Consider the following 27,897-nt stretch of genomic DNA (forward strand, 5'->3'; position numbering starts at 1 on the left):
GAGGGAGGGAGGAAGGAAGGAAAGAAAGAGTTAAAATTCAATCAAACAGTAGGTTCTTTACCAAAGGAGCTATCAAAGAGAACTATAGAAACCTTCTCCAATTCTAACCCAGGAAGAGAAGTATTAGTTTCAAAGACCTATAAGCACCTGGACCACCATTTTGGATGTTTCTCTAACTTTAAACAGCTACTTCATGAACAATCACTTCATCGTGTTATTCTGTTCTGTACAAAGAACAATTAAAAACATTTAAATGTTACTGTACTGTTAATTTTTTTTAATGTTCACTCTTTCTTGATAGTGGTGGTGGTGGGTATTGAGCCCCAGGCCTAGTGCCCATTAGAGAAGTATTCTACTATTTGAGTCACACCTGTAGCCTGTTTCCTTTTTTTTGTTTCTACTTCAAATAAAACCTCACAATAGGTTTGCCTTGACTGACCTACAACCACCATCCATATACCTCCACCATCTGAATAGCTGAGATCTCAGGCATGCACTTCCTCACCCAGCCCTAATATCCATTCCTTCTAATTCTTGCCTATCTTGTTTAGAAAGCTATCCATTATCCCTAATGGCACCTTTCATTCTTTGCTTTCATGTCTATATGTTTATGTATGTTTAACTGATTCTGTTTTCTTACAAGACCACTTGCTACTATAGGATAAGTACCACAGTTGCTTTGTTTCCATGCATTTTGTAAGTGCCTGGCACAACATAATATTAATCTCTTCTTTACCTTCTTCATTCATACATAACAGCATTTTGTCAGAAATCTAAGACATAGATTAAGCTTAAAATTAATGAGATAGCTTCAAGTACATTATTTAGAAAGAATGTACTGTTGAAAATATCAGAAATCACTTGAAATAGTATACACAATGATTATATTTACATTTTATAAGTGTTAGAGGTAATAATATATAACTAATTTATAAATGTATTTTACTGCACAGAATATAGCATTATCCTATGAAATTATATATATATATATACATATATAATTCATTAAAATGAAAAAATAGAAGTATATTAGTGTTTCAACTATTACAGATTTAATAAAAAATGAGTAATTTACAGAACTCTACAAATTTAGACAAATAAGGTCAACATAACATTCACAGATATAATAGTGGTATTGTCCTCCATATAAATTAATGGCATCATTAATCCTTCAATAGTTAATGTGCTCAGAGTTGTTTTGTCCAGCAATGTTCGATTAATGCTCACACAGAATCACATGTTTAAAATCCTTATTTATATAACCAGTAATAAATGTGTCTTATATGAAAGGATCTGTCTACGAAGCAGAGAAAAAGCTAAGCAAAATGCAATACTTTCTAAAACTTCAAGTCATGAATTTGGAGTCGATAGTTAACACTGCTACATGTTAATCAGTTTCGCAGACCAAAGGCGCGTGCACACACACACACACACACACACACACACACAGAGCAGCAGCAGCAGCAGCAGCAGCAGCAACAGCAGCAGCAGCAGCAGCAACAGGAGCAGCAGCAACAGTAATAATCTGGTCCTAGAGGGATTAAAAAATGGATGGCAATTTCGCCTCCTGGGTTATGAAACAGTCCTAAGTTATTCGATTCATTTTTAATTACCTTACTGAAACAGACTATCTCAATAACCAACAATATCCAACATTTCTATAAATGAAACACTACCCATGTGGCTGAGCTCCTACAAGATGAGCTGCAGCTTCCAAACTAACTGTCACACACAAAAAAATTAGTTATTACTTCTTGCCATTCAAAGGTCTCCTGGATTTCACTGAACTGAAGATCTTGCTAGTATTAAAGGTAGGAGCAGAAAAGAAAATTGCAACCACATATGGAATCTATACCAAAATAACATATGTGGCTCTACTAGCTACTTTCCTTTGTATCCACTCACTTCATCATAAGCCCTAGTCTCTCTGACAATGTTTCTCTCAACACCTTCATTCATGGCTGAGCTACTTGCTAGTCACATGTGTTGTTCAGGTAAAACCACATCTCTCACTAGTATATCTCAAGGTAAACATGTGACTCAAACATATTCAGTTGGATTCATTCACTGGGAATTTAGAATTGTAACACAAAGCTCTGCTTGCAGTCAAAACTGTTTCCTACATAATTAAGGAGTGATTTGCTATTTCACCATAGAGATAAAACATCCACATTAAGAATTAGCATTGAATAAAGAAATGCAAAGAAAACCATTATACAGAGCTCTCCATAGTTCTTTTTTTTTTTTTTAATCCTTTCTGGGAACCATTTCTTGTATTTTTTAGATTTTATGAGCTTAACCTAAAAACAAAATTATTTTGTATTAGATAAGGAAAATTAGCATGTGCTTCTCAGAACCAAAGTGCCTAAACTAATACACTAATAAAGTTAGGAGTAGATGGACACATACATTGTGTGGAAGGATCTCAGGACTCCCAAAATACATTGACATTACTATTTTACATAAAAATGAATAAAGGACAAACAATGGTATTTTACTACTTTGTAACTATTTTATTGATGAAGATGGCCAAAGGAAAAATAGTAGTGATTCCTCCAGGTGCAATGACTGCTTCCTCTTCATGAGGAAGCCCCAACATGCACAGTACTGTATAGTGGAGTGCCAAGCACACAAAACCCACGACGGAATCTCCCAGGGACACTCACTGAAGATGGAAAAAGAAAAAAATCTAAGGACAGATATTCTACATCGTCAGCTCAATGCCTAGTGAAATATGGACAATAGTTTTTACACCTGTCAAGAGTAAATCTATCTCTCCTCTGTCACTGCCCTTCACATTGACAGTCTTTGATATGGAGACGGTAAATGGCTTTGTAAAAATAACGATTCCTGAACTTGTTGAGTCCAACCTTACCCTAACAGTGCATTTTAAGGTTAATAATCTATTTATATCCCTGTTCTTTATTCATCTCATACAACTTTATCTTACCTGCTGACTCCATTCTGCTCTTAATTCTGATAGGAACTGATTTCCTTGACTGAGCTTTAATAAAGTCCTCCAAATCTACTCAGCAATTGTTCAACATCTTAGCAGTTTTGCTAATCTTGACCTACATTCATACTTGAATTCTAGTACACTATATTCTTGCTGCTTATCCCATTTTTAACAACAGGGCCAATTTAGTATCCCCAACTTTCTTGTCATTGGGCATTTTGTTCTAAGTGTATTTATTATGAATGAGTATTTTATTTGTAATTATTTTCAGTTGACTGAGAAAGTTTTAGATTATAAAATGGGAAATTATGCACTTACAGTAGGATTTCTAAATCTATATGTTTCTGAATGACCGACATATTACATGAATTTCCCTTCTAAAATCCCTAGTATTTTCTACCTTTCCATAAGATAAAGTCCAGCATAGATGTGGCTATTCATTCTTTCAGTAATCTATTTTCTTCTGAATACAATCAGAGTATTTTTGGAATCTTACAAATCTATAAGTTTTACAAGAACAGACATCATTTAACAATAAACATCAACACAAACAACAATTACATAAATGTCTAATAGAGGTAGAGCTATGACATGAATCCTATCTGCTTGTCTCCAAAGCCACACTTCAGCACAGCACCCATTTCTGGGGCTTGGGGAGAGGGAAGACACAGTTGCAACACCTTGGTTACTTCTGAGACCTCTGTCCCTACTTAACCTACCTTTTTACAGACTTTGGTGCATCCTTTTGACTTTTACCTTCCACAATCCTCATATAATCTTTATACCCATATAATCTTTATAAGATTTTGAGGTTTTTGTCTTCATGAACAATTAAATATAAATTGAAGAAGGAGGTGCTTTTTCTCTTGTACATCTCTTAGAGTAAAACAGAGGATTCTGAAAATCCTGTTGCTCTTCTACTTTTTTTTGCACCTCCTTAGAAGTTCCTCGCTATATGCAGCATTTGAAGTGTGTCCGGATTGGTAGGTTCCCATTCTTAAATTCCCGCTTGAAGGAATGAGATTACTGTCTGTGAGGGGCTTTGGTGGCCAGCCATTTAACAGTGTTGATGCCTGAAGCCATGTCAAGCTCACTACTTCTCTTCCTGTCTACAGACAGAGGAGTGGGGAGCTAAAGGGAGACTGCACATAGTGGCTTTGGGAGGCTCACCCAGTAGTGCTAAAGCTTTGTGTTTTTCTTAAGATTTTAGTAGTTCAAAAGAAGAAAAATACATTTTGGACAAAAATGTATTTCCTAATTTTAGAAATTCATTATAAGTCTTTTTCTGATACATGTCAGTATAAAACTAAAATTTCATCTTAAAAATCAGGGAACTTAAAACCAAGACACTAAATTGAAAACAATGATGACAAGAATACATTTGAACTCATGGGGGAGGAGAGGGAAGGAAAAGGGGGAGGGGGGAAGGGGAATGAGGGAGGAGGTAACAAACAGTACAAGAAATGTATCCATGGGGCTGGGAATATGGCCTAGTGGCAAGAACGCTTGCCTCCTACACATGAAGCTTACACATGAAGTTCGATTCCCCAGCACCACATATTTGGAAAAGAGCCAGAGGGGGTGCTGTGGCTCAAGTGGCAGAGTGCTAGCCTTGAGCAAGAAGAGGCCAGGGACAGTGCTCGGGCCCTGAGTCCAAGGCCCAGGACTGGCTGAAAGAAATGTATCCAATGCCTAATGTATGAAACTGTAACCTCCCTGTAATTCAGTTTGATAATAAAAAATATATATGTTTAAAAAAGAACACATTTGAGGGCTTTCACATGTGGCATGCCTATAATTCCAACCACTCACGAGGAAGAGATAGGAAGGATCATGATTCAAAACGAGCCAAGGCAAACAAAAAGTTAGTAAGAGCCCATGTTAATCAAGATGAGCAGAAGAGTTCATGCTTGTGATGACAGCAAAAAATTAAAACTCATTTCACAGTGTCATTGCCTATTTCAGCTAAAATATGTTTTTACATTGAGTTTATCCTTGAGTTCACATTCTTTTCCTACTATTGTTGCTTTTGTTGGGGACAGCTGTGCCTTTAAGAGACCACAGCTGGCTTTAGCCTTTAACAAGAAGAGAAGCCCCAGCCCCTGGGGTGAGCACGTGTCAGCCCTTGGGGGATTGTGATCCCGCCCACAGAGGAAGTTACATGACAGCACCTGATGGGCAGCCCAGCTTAGCCAATGGCCCAAGTGCTTCCCATTCCCGCCATTACCGCTATATAAACCCCCCTCCCAATTAAATCCTCAGAGACCCATTCAACCATCCAACCGTCTCCCCGATATCTTTGTCCTGTGGCTCCTGACACATTATGGGGGGCCAAGGAAGGGATTTCGGCATCCCACTTCAGCCTAGAGCAGTCCAGTAAGGACACGCCTTACTCCTTCTGCCGGTATGAGGGGTAGGGCGAAGCTTCTTTCATAGAATCGAGGTTCAGGCATTCCCCCGGGAGATGGGGGGGAAGGGGTCCTAGAGACCCCAACATTTTGGCATCTCCTCCGGAGAAGTGAGGAGAATGGGTCCTCAGATGCCCCGACATATGGCGCCCAATGTGAGGCTTGAACGCACGGCCGGGAATTTCGGGGTTCAGCGACCCCCACAGGCTGCTCTAAGTACATGGTTTTCAGGAGTGGGACATGTCCTCCAAATGGGGGGACAAACGCATAAAGAGCAGGTGGGCTCGCGGGGCCTAGTGAGTCCCAAGAAGCAGCGCCGGAAAGAGTTGAGGCGCGCGTACCGCGGAGACACGGCAGGGGAACGCTGGGATGGCTGCGCGGGCTCTCGCCCGCCTGGCATTTCCGGGTCCCAATCTGTGAATGGGTCACGGGCCGGCACGGAGTGCAGTCTGGGCTCCGTGCAGCCCAGGGTTTGCAAGCAACGGTGTGCGCTGGGGCCCGCGCAGCCTCGGGCGGCACTGGGCGTCTAGTGCAAAAACCTTTGAGCCACCGAGCGCGGTGCGGCGGAAGCGCTGCCAGAACACAGTGGGCGGCCTGGCACCCGAGAGTGGCAGTAAAGCAGCGAGGCCAAGGGGAGCGTGGGCTGGCAGCTGGGCTCTGGGAGCAGGTGGTGGAGGTGGGAGCGTGAAGGCAGCGGCCTCGGGCTGGGGTTGTTCCTGGTCCGCGTGCCCCGGGCCGGGCTCCCCCGCTAGGGTTCGCAAGCGGTGGCAAGCGCCTGACTCTGGAGACATGGCGGCAGCGGCTTTTGGACAAAAACTGCTTTGGGGCTGAGCTGCCAGGCTCGCTGCAGCTGGGCAGGGCTAGAGCCTGTGTCTGTGAGCTCACTGCACAGCTGCTGCACGTTTTCTCTCTGTGTCAGACTTACAGCTACAGGCGGGGTTAAAACCAGGGGCCCTTGATTACGTCGCCCCCTTTCAGCAGGAAGTAGCTACAGAAGAAGAGACCTCCACCCATACTCCCTGCCTGGTGCCCACCGGTGTCATAATTTTAAAAAAACAAAAGAGGGGGTGGGTAGCCCCCAGGATTAATTAAGGATATCTTTCTTGAGCGTCTCATGGCACAATGTTTTGCCCTGGCGATACTGCCCACAGCATCACACAAAAATTAAAGAAATTTTGCACCGTGTTTCTTCCTTGCCTTTCACCCTGTTGTTAGGGAGCCCCGTTAGAGGGAAATAGGAGCTGAGGGTTTGACACGCAACCTCAATGTTTCATGATAAAAAAATGTTTTTTTCTTTTTTTTTTTCTTTTTTTTGGTTTTTTTTTTTTTTTTTGCCAGTCCTGGGCCTTGGACTCAGGGCCTGAGCACCATCCCTGGCTTCTTCCTGCTCAAGGCTAGCACTCTGCCACCTGAACCACAGCGCCCCTTCTGGCCATTTTCCATATATGTGGTGCTGGGGAATCGAACCAAGAGCATCATGTGTAGGAGGCAAGCACTCTTGCCACTAGGCCATATTCCCAGCCGTCAAAAAAATGTTTTTAAAAAAGGTAAGCGCAAAGGTTTAGCACCTTCACCTCAATGTTTACAAAAGGAGGAATTTTTTACTAATCACATGTGTTTAAGTCACCAGTGGTGGAGTACAAGAGATGCCAGAAGCTAAGCCTACTTGTACCTCACTGCCAAAAGAGGAATGTCTGCACTTGGCGCGATGACCAGCTAAGGACTCCAGCTTCTCTGGACAACGCCAGACGGATGGCCACTTTACCTACCCCTTATATATCTTATGTCAGCATTTTGCCTTATGCCTATATATGCCATATGTTTGCAACATCCCCCGCTAGTTTAAAGAAAAAAAAAAGGAGCAGATGTTGGGGACAGCTGTGCCTTTAAGAGGCCACAGCTGGCTTTAGCCTTTAACAGGAAGAGAAGCCCCAGCCCCTGGGGCGAGCACGTGTCAGCCCTTGGGGGATTGTGATCCCTGCCCACAGAGGAAGTTACATGACAGCACCTGATGGGCAGCCCAGCTTAGCCAATGGCCCAAGTGCTTCCCATTCCCACCATTACCACTATATAAACCTCCCTCCCAATTAAATCCTCGGAGACCCATTCAACCATCCAACCGTCTCCCCAATATCTTTGTCCTGTGGCTCCTGACACATTATGGGGGGCCGAGGAAGTGATTTCGACATCCCACTTCAGCTTAGAGCAGTCCGGTAAGGACACACCTTACTCCTTCTGCCGGTATGAGGGGTAGGGCGGAGCTTCTTCCATAGAATCGAGGTTCAGGCATTTCTCCCCCGGGAGATAGGGAGGGAAGGGGTCCTAGAGACCCCAACATTTGGGCATCTCCTCCGGAGAAGTGAGGAGAAGGGGTCCTCAGAGGCCCCGACACCTTCCATACTATATGAACCTCTGCATATACATTTACACTAATATTGAAAGAACTGGAATACAAATACATACATAAAAACAGAAATTTATAGCAAATTGAAAACCATTATAAGCTTTAGTTGCTTATCTCTTTCTAGCTCAAGTTATGATCTGTTCTAGGCATTTGATAACTCATGAGTTCATGAGCACTCTGATTTCTCAGTTCCCAAAGAAGTTGTCTTACAGGTAAGAAAATTTTTCTTAAAATGTGATTCAAAGCATGCTTCTACACTAGAAGATTGCTTATGAAGCCCAGTCTTCCTCACCTACAAATATAAGAAGATTTTCTGTGCCCATCTACTGTCTCTCTCATTTACTTCCCCTGCTCTCACCATATCACTGTCTTAGTGTAGATGTGTTGATGAAGGATAGTCAAGGAGAAACAAACACAGGTAAATCACAGCCACATCTCCTCTGCAGAAGAAGCTTCCTAAGCTTCTCTGGTTTGGAATACATGTCTCTACTTCATTCTGTGTTACTCCACAGTCTAAATTTTGATCCTGGCACTTCTTGGTAAATGTGTATACATACCAACAAGCTGTCAAATCTATGTTATATGTCTCATGTTCTAATCACTCTTTTGCTTTTTGTGAAATATCCTTTGGGGGGAGGTCTCAAAATACTTTACCTTCACCCAGTGGCCTCCACATTTTTATTGGCTGTCGTCTCTCAAGTGCCATCTGGCCCCTGTTTCCAGCTATCTTCTTTACCACCACAGCTGCCCCCATGCTGGCATGCCCCGAGTCCCACCTTCATCCTGAATATTTCCTACTCTATCCAACTGATTCAAAACCTAGAAATCATACTTGACTCTATCATTGAACATTTTAAGCAACTTTCAATTCTCAATATCTCAATTTGCTCCACCTACTTTTTTGCCTTCTAACTGGTATTAAGTAAAAATAATAATAAAACCTCAAGGGAATGACAGAAATGACAGAAGATGAGCTATGTCAGAAACATTCCTTGTGCAAACGAACTGATTTTCTCAATGGTCAAATAAGTTGACTCTGTCAATTGTTGTGCATTTCTCAGGGCTTTGGAATGCTACTATATTGTAACTCTTTAAGCAACATGTACTAAGCATTTAATATTACCCCCAAATTACTAAAATGCTCATAAATATAAAATATATCAGAATAGGGGCTAGGGATATGGCCTAGTGGCAAGAGAGCTTGCCTTGTATACATGAGGCCCTGGGTTCGATTCCCCAGCACCACATATACCAAAAACGGCCAGAAGTGGCACTGTGGTTCAAGTGGCAGAGTGCTAGCCTTGAGCAAGAAGAAGCCAGGGACAGTGCTCAGGCTCTGAGTCCAAGCCCAGGACTGGCCAAAAAAAAAAAAAAAAAAAAAAATATATATATATATATATATATATATATATATATCAGAATACAGTTTGAATCTGCTGTTTAATCTTTCTGAAGTCAATTTTAATCAGAGTTCTTAACAATGGCATCTTAAGGAGTGGTAAATTGATGTTTCTATAGTGCAGGAGTAATAAGCCACCCTATAGTGTAACTGGACCCTTAGGCATACACGCACACATACACACACACACACACACACACACACACACACACACCTACTTCCTTCTCAGGAGACTTTTCAATAAATTGAGACATCATTAAGTGCAGAGTAATTTCCTGGTCTTTATTTTGATTAATAAATCAAATGAATTCATCAAATATTGATTAAACACCTGTTCTATGTGAGACACCATGCTGCTTATTAAGGATAACAGGAGAATAAAATGTAGTTTTATCCAGGGCTTAGATGAGAGAGAGATGTGCTGTGAAAAAAAGCATAATGTGATAAAATATTATAAAAGGTATAATAAGTTTGCTAGGGGTCTAGAGAAAGAAATTATGTCTTCCTAGATAAATGGGAGAAGTGGTCAGAAAAAAATTTTTAAAGAAATCATATCTTGAATATTTTCACTATATAGATGATAAAATTTGCAAGATATCAAAATATTCTATGTTTAAGAAATTGGTCTTACTGTGATTAAATTGCCATCAACTCACATAACTGATAAGTTTCAAAACAAACTTGAATGCAGATTGACCACACAAGAATAGGGAGAGAGGAAGGGGAATGATGGCGGAGAGCGGCACCATCTCACCTACTTACTGACAGGTGCAGCTGAGGTGGAACACCAGGTGTGTGCATGGCTGTGGCCTGGCAGAGGTTGTTTGAGACTACAAAAGGTCTAGACGTTTTTACAACTTGCTGACTTCAACTTCAAAGTTAGAAGCAAAGGAAAGTAGACTAGATCAAGGTAAGGTGCATTAACAACCTCTCAGTCACCCTCAATTTAGGTTCCTGATCAGAAAATGGGTACATTACAGAGATGGAACACTGAACTTTGTGGTGATCACCAAGTTTACAGGGAACCAAAGCAATCTTGCTCTTTATCCTGCAAAGATATCATTCTTTTCCTTTTTATAAACACACTATTGAGAAATGGTCCACATGAAATGAACATGAAGTCTTAAATTAATGGCATTCCCAGTGGGAAAAATGGGGGGGGGGGGGGAAATGCAGACCACCTCTGGGTGGAGAATACATGGCAGGAAGGAACACGAGAGGCAAAACTGGAAAGAAAGCAGGAATTATGTAACTTAAGAGCCTAAAATGCAATAAACAGGGGGTTTGGTTCTGCCATAAATACTGGGTAATTACAAAGGTAATTACAATGTGTGCCACACACCTCTGGATTTGCACGGATGGTTGGCACAGCTTTTCTAGGACATTCTCTCCTCCCACCCTTAACCTATCTTTATACTTAATGAAAAATTTGACGAACAGTTCCCCTTCCTGAAAAAATTTGTAACTTGCCATCAAAAGAACTGGGTTAGTTTCTCCCCTTTGGCAGAAGCTGTGGTGGCTGTGTTTCCTGCTGTGTGAGTAAAGGCTGTTCTGCAGCAGGAAAAGTAATTCAAAAGTCACACAGAGTAACAGTGCTGTTGCCTGCTAATCCCATCTAATTTCTTTGACTCATCTTCATCCCTCTTATGCCTTTCAGTCGCCCAGGGCACTGAAATATACATCCAATGTGTTCCTCTTTGGAAGATACCTTTATTTGTGCTTCTGTCACACAAATATGAGATTATAAAGTGTTTGAAGGGAACAATGGTCTTATATTTATCATTTAGGAATGTCATATTCAATTCAATATGGAAAATGGTTTGCAAAGAGGAAAAGAACCCTGTGAATAAAACCCGTACACTAACATACCAGCCCCCAAATGAAATGAGCTTTTTCTCTCCAGAAAGTTTATACCCTTAAAGATATGACCAGAATTAGATTCTCTGACTGTAGAAGTCATCTCTAGCTCTGAAATTATTTCAGAGCATTTCATTTCCAGAGATAATTTGTGAAAAGTTATCTTACTCGTGGTAGTCTGTATCAAAAACTGTCCTGCCAAACACCAACAGTTAGTCCTAGCTACTGCAGAGGCAGAGACAGGAAGATCCATGTCTGAGGACATTGGGCAATGTTAGCAACATCCTATCATAAAAACAAGCAGGCACGGTGGTTCATACCTGTGATCTCAGCAACTCAGGAGGCAGAGGTAGAAGGATTACAAACCAAAGATAGCCTGAATAAAAGTGCAAGAACCTACCTGAGAAACAAACAAAGCAAAAGGTCTTGGATGATGGCTTAAGTGATGATGCACTTGCCTAGTCAAACAAGGTTCTAAATTCAATCCCAGCACCTCAAAAAAAAATTGAAATTGAGCCTTCCAAATGAGAAGACAGATCAAATAAATCTAAATAAGGGTCTAGAACATGAAGAGGCAGATAAGATGTGTCAAAGTCAAGACTTACAATGAATAGCAACAGCAACCAGGCAGTTTTCTGTGCTCCACTGAAATCAACCCAGGAGTCTTCAAGTTGTTATTAAACAGAGTTTCCACGTCAGTAAGGTTATAAAGGCTTCACCTCAATATTTCGGTGTCAGTCACAAGCTTTTATAAGTTGGCCATGGGATAAATTTAAAGTTAATGATATGATTGATTTTAAAATTGTTGTTTTCTGTTGGGCATTGGTGGCTCACACTACTCAGCTACTGCTAGCTACTCAGGAAGATGAGATCTGAGGATCACACTTTGAAGCCAGCTCAGGCAGAAAGTCTATATGACTCATCTCCAATTAACTGTCAATAAGCTGGAAGTGAAATTGTGATTCAGGTGGTAAAGCAAAAATAAAATTAATTGAATTGAATTTTTAAAATCATCTTTTCCAAGAAATCAAAGGATATACTATTACTTAAAATATTTTTACTTCCTAAGAGCTTTTTCTACCCCAAATTCTTTTTATTTTTATTTATTTTTATTTTTTTGCCATCTCTGGAGCTTGCCTCAGGGCCTGAGCACTGTCCCTGGTTTCTTTTTGCTCAAGGCTAGCACTCTGCCACTGGAGCCATAGCACCACTTCTGACTGTTTTCTATATATGTGGTGCTGGGGAATCGAACCCGGGGCTTCATGTATACGAGTCAAGCACTCTTGCCACTAGGCCATATTCCCAGCCCCCCAAATTCTGTTTCCTAATATTATCTGCCATTACTGTCATCTTGTGCACATGGTTTGTTTCTCTTCTTCCTGCATTGATATGAAAGTTATTTTCTTCTTTTGTTTTTAAAATAGGACTTGCCTTTTTACAACCATGTTAGTGAGCCACAAGCTCTCATTTATACTTTGTATATCTTTCCTTTTTGGTGTAATATCTTCATGATTGTCTATTAATTGTCATTAGTAGATACTTAAATTTTCTGAAATTTTGTGTTCAATGAACATGCATAAAATTTTTAAATTATGTCGTTAGTTTATGTCAGAATAGTTTCCCATGAATTGAAATTAGTGGAACAAGGAGTATACAAAATTTAAGTTGTGTTGTGATTTCAGAATTCCCCCTAAATTGTAAGGCAATACTTATCAGTATTCTTTCCCAGTGCTTTCAGATGAGGATAGATGACACACTATGTTTATAATCTTAAGGGCTTTACATATTTGTATTTCTAATCTTTAATTATATAATACTAATAATATATCTTTAATTATATAATACTAATTCCTTTTCTTTGTTAATCTGGGTTTGATCAATTTCATATATCCTTAGTCATTTGTAGCACTTGAATTTCTTCCTTTATGTCCATTTTCATTTCTCTCAAAATATAAATGTCTGTTGGCAATTTATAAGTGATTATCTATGATTACAGATAACTTTTTAATTTTTGTGCATTCCACATAAAAGTGCCCTCCATCATTTAGTTCAATGTGGTATTTTATCTTATTGTACAAAGTTGTATATAAGTACAATTATATTCATGTGTATGTCTGTGTGTGTGTGTGTTTGTATGTGTGTTTGTGATAGTACTAGGCTTGAATTCAAGACCATGTGCCATTGCTTGGCTTTTTCCACTCATGGCTGTCTCTCTACCACTTGAACCACACCTGAAATCTTGCATTTTCTGACTAATTGAAAGTAAGAGTCTGGAGGAATTTTCTGCCTAGGCTACCTTCTAACTGTGATCCTCAGATGTCACTCTCCAGTGTAGCTAGGTTGATTGACATGAGCTGCTAGTACCCAACCATGGTCATACTCTTTAATGCGCAATGTATATATGTGAAAACAAACTAAGCAACTTGAGAGGACTGGTGAGATTGAGTTAGATAGGGTATAGAATGATGGGATGGGTAACACTGATCAAGATGTGTGTATTCAAATACTTAAAAATCACTTATTTTTAAAGTCAGTGACAAATCTTAAGGGATTAAACACCAAAAAACAAAGGTGAGATTTGAGTTTCATTTAGAACACAGCTGGGACTCCTATAGTGAATGAACTTGCAAAGGCTGAGTAAATATAGGCCATGTCCCTCAGCCAGGCAAAGCTGAGTTCAAGCATGGTTACAGTAATAGCAGCAGGCAAAGAACAGACACATTTGTAGAACGGGATCCATAAGAACGTGGCAGTTAATTGAATGTGTAGGATAGATAAAAATTTAACTTCGGTAATGTTAGGTCATGTTACCTATGTTTCCAATGGAAGCCTAAAAAGTTGACAGCTACTGATATTCTTCATGAAAGAAGAAAGGGGAAAGATAGGGAGGTAAACAATTAACAAAAGCAGAATCATTATGTAGCTGAAAGTGTGAGCTAAATTGTCATTGACTGGGACTTCCATAAACATTTATAAAACCCTAGCCACTCAGAAGGTTGAGAACTGAGAATCTTAAGTTTGAAGCCAGTGTGGGGAGACAAGTAGGACAAACTCTAAATTAGCCAGCAAAAATGCAGAAGTGAAAGCATAGCTCAGTGGTAGAACTCCAGCCTTGAAGAAGCCAAGTGAGATCAAGCATGCATACACACCTACACACACACACACACAAACACACAAACACACACACGTAAAGAAAAAATTATAAAGTATCCCTAGAAATGACTCATGTTCCTATACATTCCACATGCAAATTTAATTATCTTCTTGGTTGAAATATTTAAATTACATAAAGTTTTATCATACAGAATACTGAGGACAAAGAGATTGGCACTCTTAGTACCACATGATATATGTAATTAGATACATATATATTAGATTATATAATAAAGTTTCTATAAAGCAAAGGTCTAGGAAACTATAAGTACATTACAGCTCTCCCTGCCTCATAGGTATGTGTGAGGCACTGCTACTATGCTTTGGGAAACAAAGAAGAGTAGTTATTGAAATCCAGAGAGAATTGTGAGAACATCTGAGAAGCTCTGTGGTTTTTCCATTCATTTGCCTCAAGCCTTTTATTCATCCCAGCCTGCTCTGTCATTGTTTTGCCACTAACTGCCAGGGACAAGAATGCCCACTGAAAGCCCAGAAGCAGAGTCAGATGGAGAGTCCATTGGAAGGGAAAGACATGCTAACAAAGTCCATCCTGTGTTTTTGGTATGGAAGAAAAGTTCTTATCCAGTAACAGGGCCATACATTCCACATATTCTTTGACAAGCAAGATCATAAAAAACACAAAGCAGACAATTATCTCCAAATCACCCACTCCAGCCACTTACACATGGGAGCATCACAACTACCATATATTCCCATGTAAAAGTACCTTCCTTTTAATCTTAATTAAATCGACAGTGGTGTTTGAATAGAGAGCAAGGCTCTTCTTCTTAAACTACACATATGAAAAAATAGATTTGATTTCCATACACAATTAAGGCATAAGTAATAAATTTACAAAATTAAATAATGAAAATGTGGGCTTTCTCCTAAGAGTATAGGACTGATATTCCAAAGATGAGTGACAGAAGTCAAGCAGTTGCAGTTGCAAGTTGCAGTTACATGTTGTTAACATGAAAGGAAAACATTTCTCTGATTTCCCTGCTTGTTCCTGACTGAACACAATTTTTTAAAAGGTTCTTAGAAGGATGCAGCATAGAATTAATTGTGCCACATTTATAGAAAATGGACAAATCACTGTCACCAACCAGTCGCATGGCCTCAAAAATTACTGAAAGGGGGAAAAAAAATGAGCCAGTATCACTATTTCTGTAAAGACAAAGAAACATATTCTGAAAGGGTGAGACATTGACTAAAGGTCACACAGCTAAACAATGACAGAATCAAACCTACACTATTTAAAAATGTAAATGCATTTCTGTTCACTATGATATGTAGTAATAGTATATTACAAATTATGTCAAACACATCTATTTTCTCCATTTAATTATCCTATGACACTTCAGTAATTTATTAAACCTACTGCTTTTCCTTGCTATGTAGGCAAGACATATTGAATGCTAAATATTTAATAACCTGAAGGTTTTCTATATACCTGGATTTATAAAAGCAGAAAGTAAAATTTTGTTTTGCTTTTGTAAACTAAAGTTCTTAACTACACAGGCACAGATCCACATAACTACAGCTGACAAACTACCCTGAAGACCTCATTGATTTCTCAGCTTTTGAGTCTTGCCATGTTATTCTTATTTCCTTTACCTTTTAAGTTGATCAAAAACCTTTTTTAAAATGACTTTTTTTTTTAACTCAAAGTAAAATGTGTTCCTAGCCTGGTGAGAACGGGCTGTTAATCTCTTCATTTTATTGACCTACTTCAGTTTCAGCTCATTAAACACAGACATCTCAATGATCAAAAGAAAATGAACCAAATGTAACATAGTATAACCTTACTGAATAAGGGAGTTATCTAGAAAGCAAATAAATTTGAACAAGTAATTTAATATTGACAGTCATTCACTACACACACACACACACACACACACACACACACACACACACACTGGACAGGACATCCAGAAACAATTTTTTCTCATTCATTTCACTTGATCAATAAAAGTACTCTTGGTGTGGTGTGCTTTACACTTGATTCCCTTCTCAGATGCATCTTCTCCCTGAACTGTAAGAAAAGATAGCTGCAAAAGATAGCTGCAAAAGATACCTGCAAAACATCCGATTTCATACAGAACTGCAAAAATAAAATCAAGTTTGGTTCTCATAACACAGAGGGAGGTAAGTCATAATTCAAACTCGTCCTACTGAGTAATAAAAAGTTGCATTATAAAATGAGAAATTTTAGTAGCTTTTAAATCATGACTATTTTTAAACATATTTAAATGAGTAACTGAACCATATCAAAACAGGTATGTTCATTTCATTAGCACTGACTTAGATAATTTTCCTACTTAGAATAAAATTTTATGCTTCTTAAAAGATATTTTAAACAAATAGTGTATCATACATCACACTGAAAAAAAATAAACTTTTCTAAGATAACTTTAAAGACAAGTCTTAACAACCAGAAAAACCTTAGTGTCCATCAGCTGATAGCTGGAAGGAGAAAATATAATTCAGACACATAATGAAATACTGTTCACCCACCAAAACAAAGAAGAGGAGGAGGAAGAAGAAGAAGAGGAGGAGCAGCAGGAAGATTATTCTGTCATTTGCAACTGTATGGATGAACATGAAGGACCCTGAGTGAAATAGCCCAGGTGAGATGTATGTGTGGAATGTCCAAGAATTGATCTTATAGAAGTAGAGTAGAATGGTAATTAGAGAAGATGCATTAGTTTAAGGGAAATACTGGTGAAAGAATAGAAAAATCATAAATAGAAGGAAGCAATTTGAGAGTTCGGGCCCAGCGTACTGAATATGGTAGGTGATGTTATACTACGCTCTTGGAAAATACTGAGAGTAGCTACTAAATACTTCCACCACCAAAACTGGTAACAATCTATTTAGCTAAATTTAGCCATGATGGATAAATTATTCTGTACACAACTGCATGCAATTTCATCTGTCAATTTAAAACAAATACATTTTAAAGACTATTACTAAATAAGTATTTCAAAATGTGCTATTGTTGGAAATACATAAGAGGCAGATTAGGCATGCTACCATTGATCAGGTTTTGTGATTTAATATAATTTACTTGTTTGCTTATTCTAGTCTGTGATCCGCATGCAGTCTAAATACCAGGTCAGTATCCTTTAAGAATATTCGTCTTGGTTCAGAAATAATCCCACAGATAAGCAATACCTATTTTACTCCCAATATAGAATTAACAAGAGTGGAGGATGAAAAGTATGGATAATTTTCCAGTTTATTACAATTAATTGCTCATGAAACATACAATTTTATAAGAATCATATTCAAACAAAACATAAACCAATTAATATAGAGTCAAATACAAATTATATTGGTCATCATTATTTTTTTCCAGTATCTCAAGAATGGAACAGAAAGCTCTAAGACAGATCAGTTACACTGGCTACATAATGGTAACAGCTGTGCAAATGTCAAATGCTCAATGCTTTTCCTGCCCATGCATAACATTTGAGGGAAATCTCCTTCAGACATTTATCTGAAAATTGATTCACTTTATTTTAAAAACTGTTAGATACTGTAGATAAAATTTAAATTCAAATTTAAAAGGGTTGCACCACTTTATAGAATTTATGGCAAATTTACACAAGAAAAAAACTTCATGAAGCAACTATTCAGCAAGACAACTAAGCTCCAATTAAGCAATGTCACCTATTATATTGCTCATTCTATTAATATTAATTATAAAGAATATAACTAATATATTGTAACTGACGAGGTAACTGTAAAAGTAAAATTAATTCTACACATCTGTATATCTATATACACTTAAAAGTTGGCCTAAATTACTGAACCAGGGAAATATCAATTATAAAGCCTGCTCTCAAGTAGCTCATGGTAAAAGGAAATAAATATATTTAAAATGAGTATTACGACTTGGAACCCCTGCTTTATATCATAAATAACTTAGTATTGACCCATATGTGGTGAGCTTCAGGATCTCAGAGATGAACAAGAAAAACCACAAGATGAAAGGAGTACACTGAGCTTTATTTGGCTGAAGGATTGACAATTTTCCTGGGAGAGGATGTACCTCACTCCAGGGGACTTTGCTGGCCCAGCAGGACTGGTCCAGTACCAGAGGAAGAACTAAGGAAACACTCAGGAGGGAAAAGACTTGGAGGGGGCTTACTGTGCCTCCATGATGTGGCTCAGCAGAAAAATGGTAAGTGCCTGGGTCCTAGAAATTTCCAGATACAGCAGGGGCTTTGGGGGATCTTTGATAGCCCAGGGAATTAGCTGTTTGTTATTTTTTTTTTTAACCAATGGAATGAAGATGTAAGTATTGTAGGCAATGTTTACTGGTTAAAGACACATTTATTTGAGCTGTACATAAAGTAACAGGATACGCAAAACTGACCCTGGTGGGGTTTGGTCTAATGGTCTGGGAAGAAGGAGAATTAATAGGAGCTCATCATTTGCCCATGCAAAAAAAAACAAACACACACACACACACACACACATACACACACACACACACACACAATAATAACAAAATCCTAGATACTCAGTACTCATAGACTTTAGTGTTTAAGAATCACAGAAGTTTAAAGATATGTCAAGATGATTCATGTAGCTTTACTCAATTAAATATTCAGCTCATATTTTGTGCCAAGCTGTGTTCTAGGTGATCTATTTTGAATGAATATGTACAACAGGGCCAGCTACATCATTTGTAGGTACTCATGCATGTATTTAAATTTCATCATAGTGACCACAGAACATAAAACAGGTGTGGATTCAATTCTGAGTGTTGAATCCTGTGTGAGATACAGGTTGATCATGTGCCCATTAAAATGGCCCCAGGAGAAAAATATGTTCTTCATTTTCATCACGCACACAATCTACTAGTGAAAGGACTAGTGTAAAAGATAGAAAAGGAGCCAGGTGCCAGTGGCACTGCTGTAATCCTAGCTACTTAGGAGACTAAGATCTGAGGAACACAGTTTGAAGCCAGCTGGGGTAGGAAAATCTATGAGACTCTTACCTCCAATAAACTACTCAGAAAAGGTCAGTAGTGGCACTATAACTCAAGTGCACAGTGCTAGCCTTGAGCAAAAGTAACTCATCAACAGCAACCAAGCCCTGAGTTCAAGTACTAAGACTGCTAAAAGAAAAAAAAAAAGGATGATGATATATAAATTTGACGTAGAAAAAGGAAAGTATTTTATTGTAATAGCTTGAAACATGCAAACAAGCCAGCTACCCAATCTGTGAATAAATACATGCATGTGGAGCACTCACATATATGAGTGAATTTAGATAGTTCATACTAGTGGCTCTAAATGAGGACTCTTTTCTCCTACGAAACTATCTGGCGACTGGGAATATGGCCGATTGGTAGAGTGCTTGCCTCATATACATGAATTTCTGGGTTCGATTCCTCAGCACCACATATATAGACATGGCTGGAAGTGGTGCTGTGACTCAAGTGGCAGAGTGCTAGCCTTGAGCAAAAAGAAACCAGGGACAGTGCTCAGCCCTGAGTTCAAGCCCCAGGACTGGCAAAAAAAAAAAAAGAAAGAAACTATCTAGAAATATTGTCACAACTTGAGAGGTAAGAGGTAGAATTCTTATGGATATCTAGTGGAGGAGATCTGAAATGATTCTAAATGCTATGGCTAGCATCAACAATAGAGAGCTGCCCAGCCCCAAATGGCAATGGTGTTGAGGCTAAAAACCTCTAGGGTAGAATGAATGTAGATTGTGTATATATACAAAGTTCTGAGGGAAGTTGGTTATAGCTTACCTTTTATCTCCTTAGGTTTATGATATTATAAATATTGAAAACATACATTTCTAACATCAAGGGAGAATTTACTTGTAGTGCTTCAACAGAGTACAACACAGCTAATATATAATTAAAACTATTTAATGTCATGGAAAATAGGTATCACTGATAAATGTGTAACTTGGAAAATATAGCACAAAGAAATATAACATTCTCTTACATTCTTAGATCTATATCTATATCTATATGTACATATGGGTCAAGTAGAGATTTGATAAGGATGCTGGAAAAAGATACAGAAGTTGAGTGGCTATTTCTGAATGAAAAATTACTACACTCTTTTTTATTTTTCAGTACTTTAATTTTTTAAGAGAATATGTATTCTTTCATAAAATCATAGAAACAAAAATATCTCATTTTCTTCCTATAAAAAACCACATTATTTATTCAACTTACATAGTATCTACATATGGAGCTGACACAACTAATAAGAATATTAGTTATTGTGATTCATAGAAGGATGAGTCACCATTTTAGTTTGATTGTAGTAGTATAACTAGTGAAATTTGAATTTTACTAAAATGAAAGTTGAGTGAGTTTGGTACTATATTTTAGTTTAGCTGGTCAGACTTATACAATAAAGGTAGATATGGAAATTTTCTGTTCTCTATTAAAATTAATTGTTATTATTACTTAACTAAATAGATAATATACCTCCTTTAGACAATCTGTTTCAACAAAACATATGTTTAAAATCTCTCATGACTTCATTTGAACAAAAAGGACAGTTATACTATCTGATCATTCATTTATATATCACGTTTACATAGGAGAGACACCTAGTTTAGAATATTGCTCTTGGCCTTACCTGATGATATTAAAAGATGTTGTAGACTTTGAAGGTGTCTTTATCAAACATAAGAACAATGGAAGAAATAGATTGTGCACACATAGGGGAGCAATAAAAATCCATATTCGGAATGTCTTAACTAGCTATAAACAAACAATTGCACAAATTCAAGTTCATTGACAATTGGCAATAAAAAGAAATTATGATATGGATAAAAATGAAGACACAATATTTATAGATAACAAGTAGTATTTATCATTGATGGCAATATTTATGTTTGATCTATGAAGGACTAGACTGTGATCAATGTATATTCTGTATCCTACAGTAGAAGATGATTTTCATTTCTCCATCATCAAGCTGCACTAAAGGTCTGAATATAAATGAAATATGTTTCTCTCCTTGAGATCTAAGTTCACAGTGGACTTTTCATGGGTAGTTGACCAACTTCCTTGATCTGGAACTGGATGTTGTTGTTCACTACTTAACATTAACAGGCACAGAATAAAATGATCATGAGACAAGACTATTGACCTGTGGTGTCATAGAACATGGCCAAGGTTATTCTGTAACTATAAAACTACTACCTCTCTGATAGTGATAATTACCCAACTTATTCTTCTTAACATTAAAATTCTTAATATTAAAATTACTAAGATACATTAATAAATTGCTCCACTTCATTAAACCCTGCTCATAATCACTTAGCACATGCCTAGGTCATATCTAAACATCTTCCAACAGTTTACTAACAGTGTGTCTACAACTCTGTGTTATGCAATGTCCTTTACTGCAGAAAGCAAAATGAGCCAATATGTTTAACTACAGCCTTGTCTCCTGTGAGGTTTTGTGCTTATGCACATGTGTACACACACACACACACACACACACACACACACACACACTATGGAGTACTATTATGGCATACATGCGAACAAAATTATGGATCTTGCAGAAAAAAAAATGGAGGCTCTGGACAACACCAGGCTAAATAACATAAGCCAGGCACAGAAAGAAAAGATCATATGCTTTACCTTACATATGGAAACTAAGAAACAAGACCTGGAAGTCAAAAAGGGCAGATAGGTAGAAAGAATGGTGGACATGAATCAAGCATGATATATACATGCATGAAAATGTCATGATACAGCTCATTACTTTGTACAAGTAATATGTGTTAGTATTATCACTACTAATAATAAAGCATCTCAATGTCAGACAGTGAGTCTCAGTCTTAACTTTGGAAATCTGATACTCATAACTATCATGCTCAAGCACACAAAAATGATAGTTTATTGGAAGAGTCCCAATTTCAGATTGAGAGTGGCCAGAGCTGTCAGTCTCCCTCGGTGTGAGACTCCTGAAACCCCTCCAAGCTCACTTCTTCCCCTGCCGAAATGAGAGGAAGAAGGTTGGGGAAAAGGGAAGACCATACAGGTATGGCTACGGAGGCTGCTCCCTGCAGAGCTGCAGCCTTGCTTTTTCCTAGAGTTTTAATAGTTCACAACAAACAAAATACTGCCATGAGCATTCAGATAGAAACATATTTCTTAATTTCAGAAATAATCATGAGACTGAAATAATCATTCCAATTTTTTTCTGATATACAGGAGTTGTGAAACTAAAATATCATAGAAAACTCAAGCCAGTAAGTTAAAATTTATAATAGCAGAATGAGGACACTTTGAGGCTAGCGACGGCAGCACATCACAGTAATCCCAGCTACCAGCATCACAAAAGAGCATTATGGTTCAAGACCAACTCAAGCCAACAATGTTCAACATCTTATCTCAACCAACAAGTCAAGGATGGTGTACACAGCTGTAGTCCCAGTGATAGGAAGGCATGGATTAAAGGACAGGGGTCTAAGGCTGGCCCTAGGAAAAAAACACAAGACCCTATCCAAAAATATAACTACTACAAAAGGACTAGAAGCATGGGTTTTAAGTGGAAGAGTACCCACCTAGCAAGCACAGGCCTTGACTTTAAACCTCATTACCAAAACAAAAGACATACATCTTGAAAATATATCCTCCTGAATCTGTGTCATTTTACATGGGTATTACCTTTCATCCACCTTTCCATAATACTCTCATTTTTACAGATGAAAAGACAGAGGTTCAAAAATGATAACTAATTAATCTAGGGCACTGAAATTGACAAAACCAAGTTTTGAAACCCAGATATCTATGATGCCAATGAAACCAAGACTCTCCTCTTGGGTATAAGAATAAGACAAACTGTCTTTGACCTAATAATAAAATTTCATTATAATTAAAGCAACTTAACAAAACTACAAAGTTCTCCTAAAAAGTGCCTTACAGTAATAGAATTTCATTTTTGCCACATCAATTTTTTTATTCTTCATTTAAACCCTAAAAAAAAAAGTTATGTTATAGTTCAGATGTTACTCTCCTCCAAAAGTATATGTGCTAAAGGATTTGTGCCCAAAGGAACCTATTGGGAGGTACAGTGGAACTTTGGAGTTGGAGGCTTGGAGAAGGTCCTTATATCTTCAAAGAAGTGAGCCTTTGGGTGCTTCTCTCTTTACTTCCAGGTGCCCGATGTGGGGTATTTCCTCAGCTACACACTTGGACCATATTGGCTGCATCCCCAGAGGCATAAATTAATAGGTCACTTGATTTTGGGCTGCAGCCTCTAAAATCATAAATCACAATAAACTGATTTCCCTAACAAGTTAATTGACTTGGGTAATGAAAGTGGACTAATAATTGGATCACTCAAAACTATTTTACAATACATAGTTCTCAGTTGATAAGCATTCATTAAAAGTAGTTGGGTCAGGCATGGATGCTCAATCCAATAATCCTAGCTACTCTGAAGGCTGAGACCAGGAAGATCCAAATTCATGATCCAGGCCAACTCAAGAACAACAAAAACAACAACAAAAAAAAGCAAGACTCCATCTCAACAAAAAAGACTGGGTGACAAGGCATTTATTTGTCATTCCAGCTACAATGTGAAGTCGAAAATAGGATTATGGTCCAGGCACAAGCATGGGTGAAAAGTTATACCCTTTCTCAAAATAACTATTATGCAAAATGGCAGGACTTGTGGTCCAGGGGTAAAACACCTTCTTGGCAAGCATGAGGTCTGGTATTCAAGCCCTAGTACCACAATCTTTCTATCTATCTATCTATCTATCTATCTATCTCTCACAGTCTTAGAATTTTAGTTATATCTCTGAATTACTCTCTGATACTTGTATGAACAACACTTGTGTGAACAGAATTTCAATTGGAAAGCATTATCTTCCCTCCCCAATAAATAAAATGAAAACGAAAGGACCTTAAAAGACACTTCCACTCACCATTCTTTTCTGAGTAAAATAAACAAAAGCAAAGGGCACCTTGACTACTAGTTAGGAAATAAAATCAGAACACAGAGAAATCAGTAATTCTAATCACATTTACACCTTCTTCCCTTTTTTACATTTCTCATCCAAACATCCTTAAGAGCTCAATAGGCTTTAAAAGAATTGGAGCAACCCAGAGACAAAGGTGGAGAGAGTGCAGAAGCAGCTTAAGTGGCTGTTCTCACCATTTTAACAATTTCAAATTGGATAATATATTTCTCAGGACATAAAAAAATCACACATGTAGAAAGAAACAATAAAAAGTTATTCTACCTCCTTATATTGTAAAGACGGCATTTTGCCGAGCTATCATAGGAATTAACTATGAAGAACAAAAAAAAGCAAAAAGGTACTAAAATGTACTTTTACTAAAAAATCAACACCAAGTGTAACACATTAATTTTACTCACTGAAAGGCTCTGTGTTGAATAAAGCATTCATTTAGAAAAAAACTATTGTATTCTCATGTAGAAATATATATTTACATATTAGTCATGCTCTTTCTTGAAATTGAGAATACATTTTAAGAAATAAGATGTCCAAAATTTGTAATGAATCATGTTAAATGCCATTATTATATATAATACTAAAAATAAACATTTGTGAAACATAGGGTATTTGTGACGGAAGCTGGGAAGGAAAAACATTTTACTTGAAAGAAGAGATTTGATTAATTTTGAAAGCTACCATCTAAATTTATAGCTATTTAAGCAAATGGGTGATTAGCACAGACAGACAGACACACACACACACACACACACACACACAATCAGAATCATCCATATTAGTTCCAAATTCATATTAGTTCCTTTTATAGCATGAGTCAAAATCAGCACAATATTTCCCATGACTTTTTCTTAAAGAAGATATCAACAGAATTTAGTCTTTTTCGCACTGACACCTAAGAGTATAACTCTGTCCATCCCCTTTAGTGGGAGCTGTTGTGCTTTTCTTAAGTTACAGGTAAAGAATGACACTATCAGTTGGAACATGAACCAGAATGACTTGAAAGGAAATATTGATGCTAAAACCTATTGTGAAAACCATGTCCTCCACTGTATAGCAGAGCTTCTATTTCCCTTATATCCTGATAAAATTCTGTCTCAGTAATTAGTACTCTGCAAAGTTCTTCTTTGAAAGAAACGACACATACAGGGTTCTACAAGTGAGATGCAACAGCTACTAGTCAATGTGTTGTATTCAGCAGGCACCAGAAACACTAAGCTAAGGAAACAGGTTGAAATCAAAGCCTTACTGGGTAGCTGTCAACATGTGCTGAATATATCAGCCAAAACTATGGTATTTGGCGGCCAAAACTATGGTATTTGGCGGCCAAAATCTAATAATTTAAGGATTTCACAGCTCAATAATCTCACCATAAACACACAGACACACACACACACACACACACACACACACACATTTTAGCTTTTTTATTAGCAGCTAAGTGAGATTTATTACATAATGAAAGAATGTAGTAAAATAAAATACATACTTATAAGTAGATATTTGAGAAGAATCAAACTAAGGTGAGAATATTGACTATATTGTTTCCAGTAGTATTGAAAAAGCATCTAGAAGTGCTGAAAGGCATTCAAATAAGTATTTCTAAGATTGATCATTTAAACTCAAATGTATTCACTTTGCCAAACAGCCAGTTTTCTTTACTGGAATGGATAAGAATTGAGTTCACAACCACAAAAACAAGCAAGCAAATGTACTTAAGCTGGTTATTGCTCAAAGCAAGTCTGCCCACATTAGAATCTAAGGTGGGGATGGATTTTAGGTTCATGCATCCTCCACAAATTCTTTGTTCAACAACAGCCCCACAGTATTTATTCCTCTGGATGCTGTCTTCACAGTCAGGGCTAAAGAAGTGAATGCTCCAGACACCTACTATTGTGTTGGACAGCTGATACCTGCTCTGCCAGGCAGAAAGAGCAGAAAGCACGCTCCACTCCAGCCCCATCAACCACATTCTTTCACTCTGAATTTCTGGTGTATGTTACCCAGGTTAAGCTGCACCGCAGTACTCTGAGTTTGATCCCCTGTTGCCCCGATGCCTTGCAGGCTAAAAACTACGTTGTGGTTCTGAGAGATACATTGACAGTCCGGGGTTCCTACAAGAAAGGTTTAGTGCCAGGGCACAGAGGTGACATCTAAAAGAGGCTAAAGGTCACACCTCTTCGTTGCTAAATTAAAGATGGGCTGGACCCGTTAATGCTTCATTCTCCACCAAAACAACAACAAAATACAAGGAAGGTTTGTATCTCCTATTAGCAAGGCAACTTGAGGCAATCAACTCAACTCCTTGCAGTTTGTGCAATTTTTTCTCTCAACCTAAAAACAGCCAGGACCCGCTGTCCTCAGAGCTCTGCTTTACTAGACCTTTCCAAAGCAACATCCAAGATTAAGGGGACCCGAGAGGGAGCAAAAGCGCAGAGCTCCGGGTGGCTGCAGGCAGGCATAGTTAGGGAGTGCCCCGGGAGCTGCACTGCCTTCCTCGTTCACACACCCAGCATCCCTGGAGGCCTCAAGGAGATTCACCTTGCAGACAGGAGGGCCCCCAAAGGTCATTATCCCACGAAATGTCACCTCTGAAAGCGTTGGGTGGGGTGGGCAATCAGGGGACCATCGCCCCCAAATATTGCCCAGGTCTGCCAGCCGCTCCTTACCTGCCCGCGGCGAGTCTGGCAGCCCCTTGACAGCTCCTACAATCCGCCCCTGGAAAAGTTTACGAACTTCTTCACAGGTCTCTGCGCCCTCGGTTGGGGTAGACCCGAGGAGAGCCAGGAGGAAGAGACAGCCGAAGCTCACGCTCCAAGTCTGTGCGTCCATCCTCGGTGTCCGGTCGCCCCGGCCCCAGCAGTGGACCCCACTCTTCCCGAGCGCCCGGCTCCGCAGGCACTGGAGGAGGAGTGGCAGAGGAGGTCTAGCGGGAGGCGATCCGAAGGCGGGCGCTGCGGGACTGGGCTCAGACTCCCGCTACACCTGGGAGCCTTTGGCTTTCTCCTGGGGTGCCAGGAGGCTGAGATGATAGAGTTTCCAGAACCAGCACTCCCAGGGGTCCGCTCCCCTGTCGAGATAGGTTGACGCTGAGGAGGCCAAGAAAACACCGGAGCAGTGGAGAGACGTAGAGCATCTGCTCGGGCCACTGCAGCCGCGGCAGCCTCGGGGCTCGCTTCGCAGCCGCTAACCTGGGGTGGACGCGTCGCCCGCCACTCGGAGAGAAGCCCCGCCCCCTCCCTCGGTGGCTGACCACTCCCATTCCGCGGCTGGTCACGCCCTGTCCCGCCTCCCCGCCACGCCCCCTCGTGCACGGCCGGTTGGGAGAAGCTGGGGAGATTTCACAGCCTCACAGCCGTAGGACTGGATTGAAGGAAGAACCAAATACATAATAGGAAACCCAGACCTTGTCTTCTGAGTCCATCCTTGGAAACAGCCATCCTCTGACGAAGAGCGCAGGAAGAGGATCAAAGAGGACAGAAGATGAAACACACGGGTGGAACTAAGACGAAACGTTTCTTTATATAAATCATGGTCCTCTACTTAGGAATCTGTATCCAATTACATGAACTAGACCAGGCACAATACAAAGGCAACATTGAAAATTAGTGAGAGACCCTAAACAAAATTTAGGTTTCAAGCAAGTGGCTATGACAAGTTAATTTTAAATTGTTTCATGTTTCTGCTTTGGAATACTTTTCCCACAAAACTGTGATTTTTCGCAGAGCTTAGA

At 38.9% G+C, this 27,897-nt stretch overlaps 1 protein-coding gene across 1 annotated transcript in view; it reads right to left on the bottom strand.

Annotated features, from left to right (window-relative positions):
• The window catches only part of Gpc5 (glypican 5), a 455,251-nt gene extending 428,255 nt beyond the window's left edge, over positions 1 to 26,996 (bottom strand). Inside the window, 1 exon segment of the mRNA XM_048341183.1 lies at positions 26,834 to 26,996. Coding sequence (XP_048197140.1) covers positions 26,834 to 26,996 — 163 coding nt within the window.
• Positions 26,997 to 27,897: the final 901 nt, after the last annotated feature.

This window comes from Perognathus longimembris, chromosome 3 (assembly GCF_023159225.1).
Source record: "Perognathus longimembris pacificus isolate PPM17 chromosome 3, ASM2315922v1, whole genome shotgun sequence".
Taxonomy (NCBI): Eukaryota; Metazoa; Chordata; class Mammalia; order Rodentia; family Heteromyidae; genus Perognathus; species Perognathus longimembris.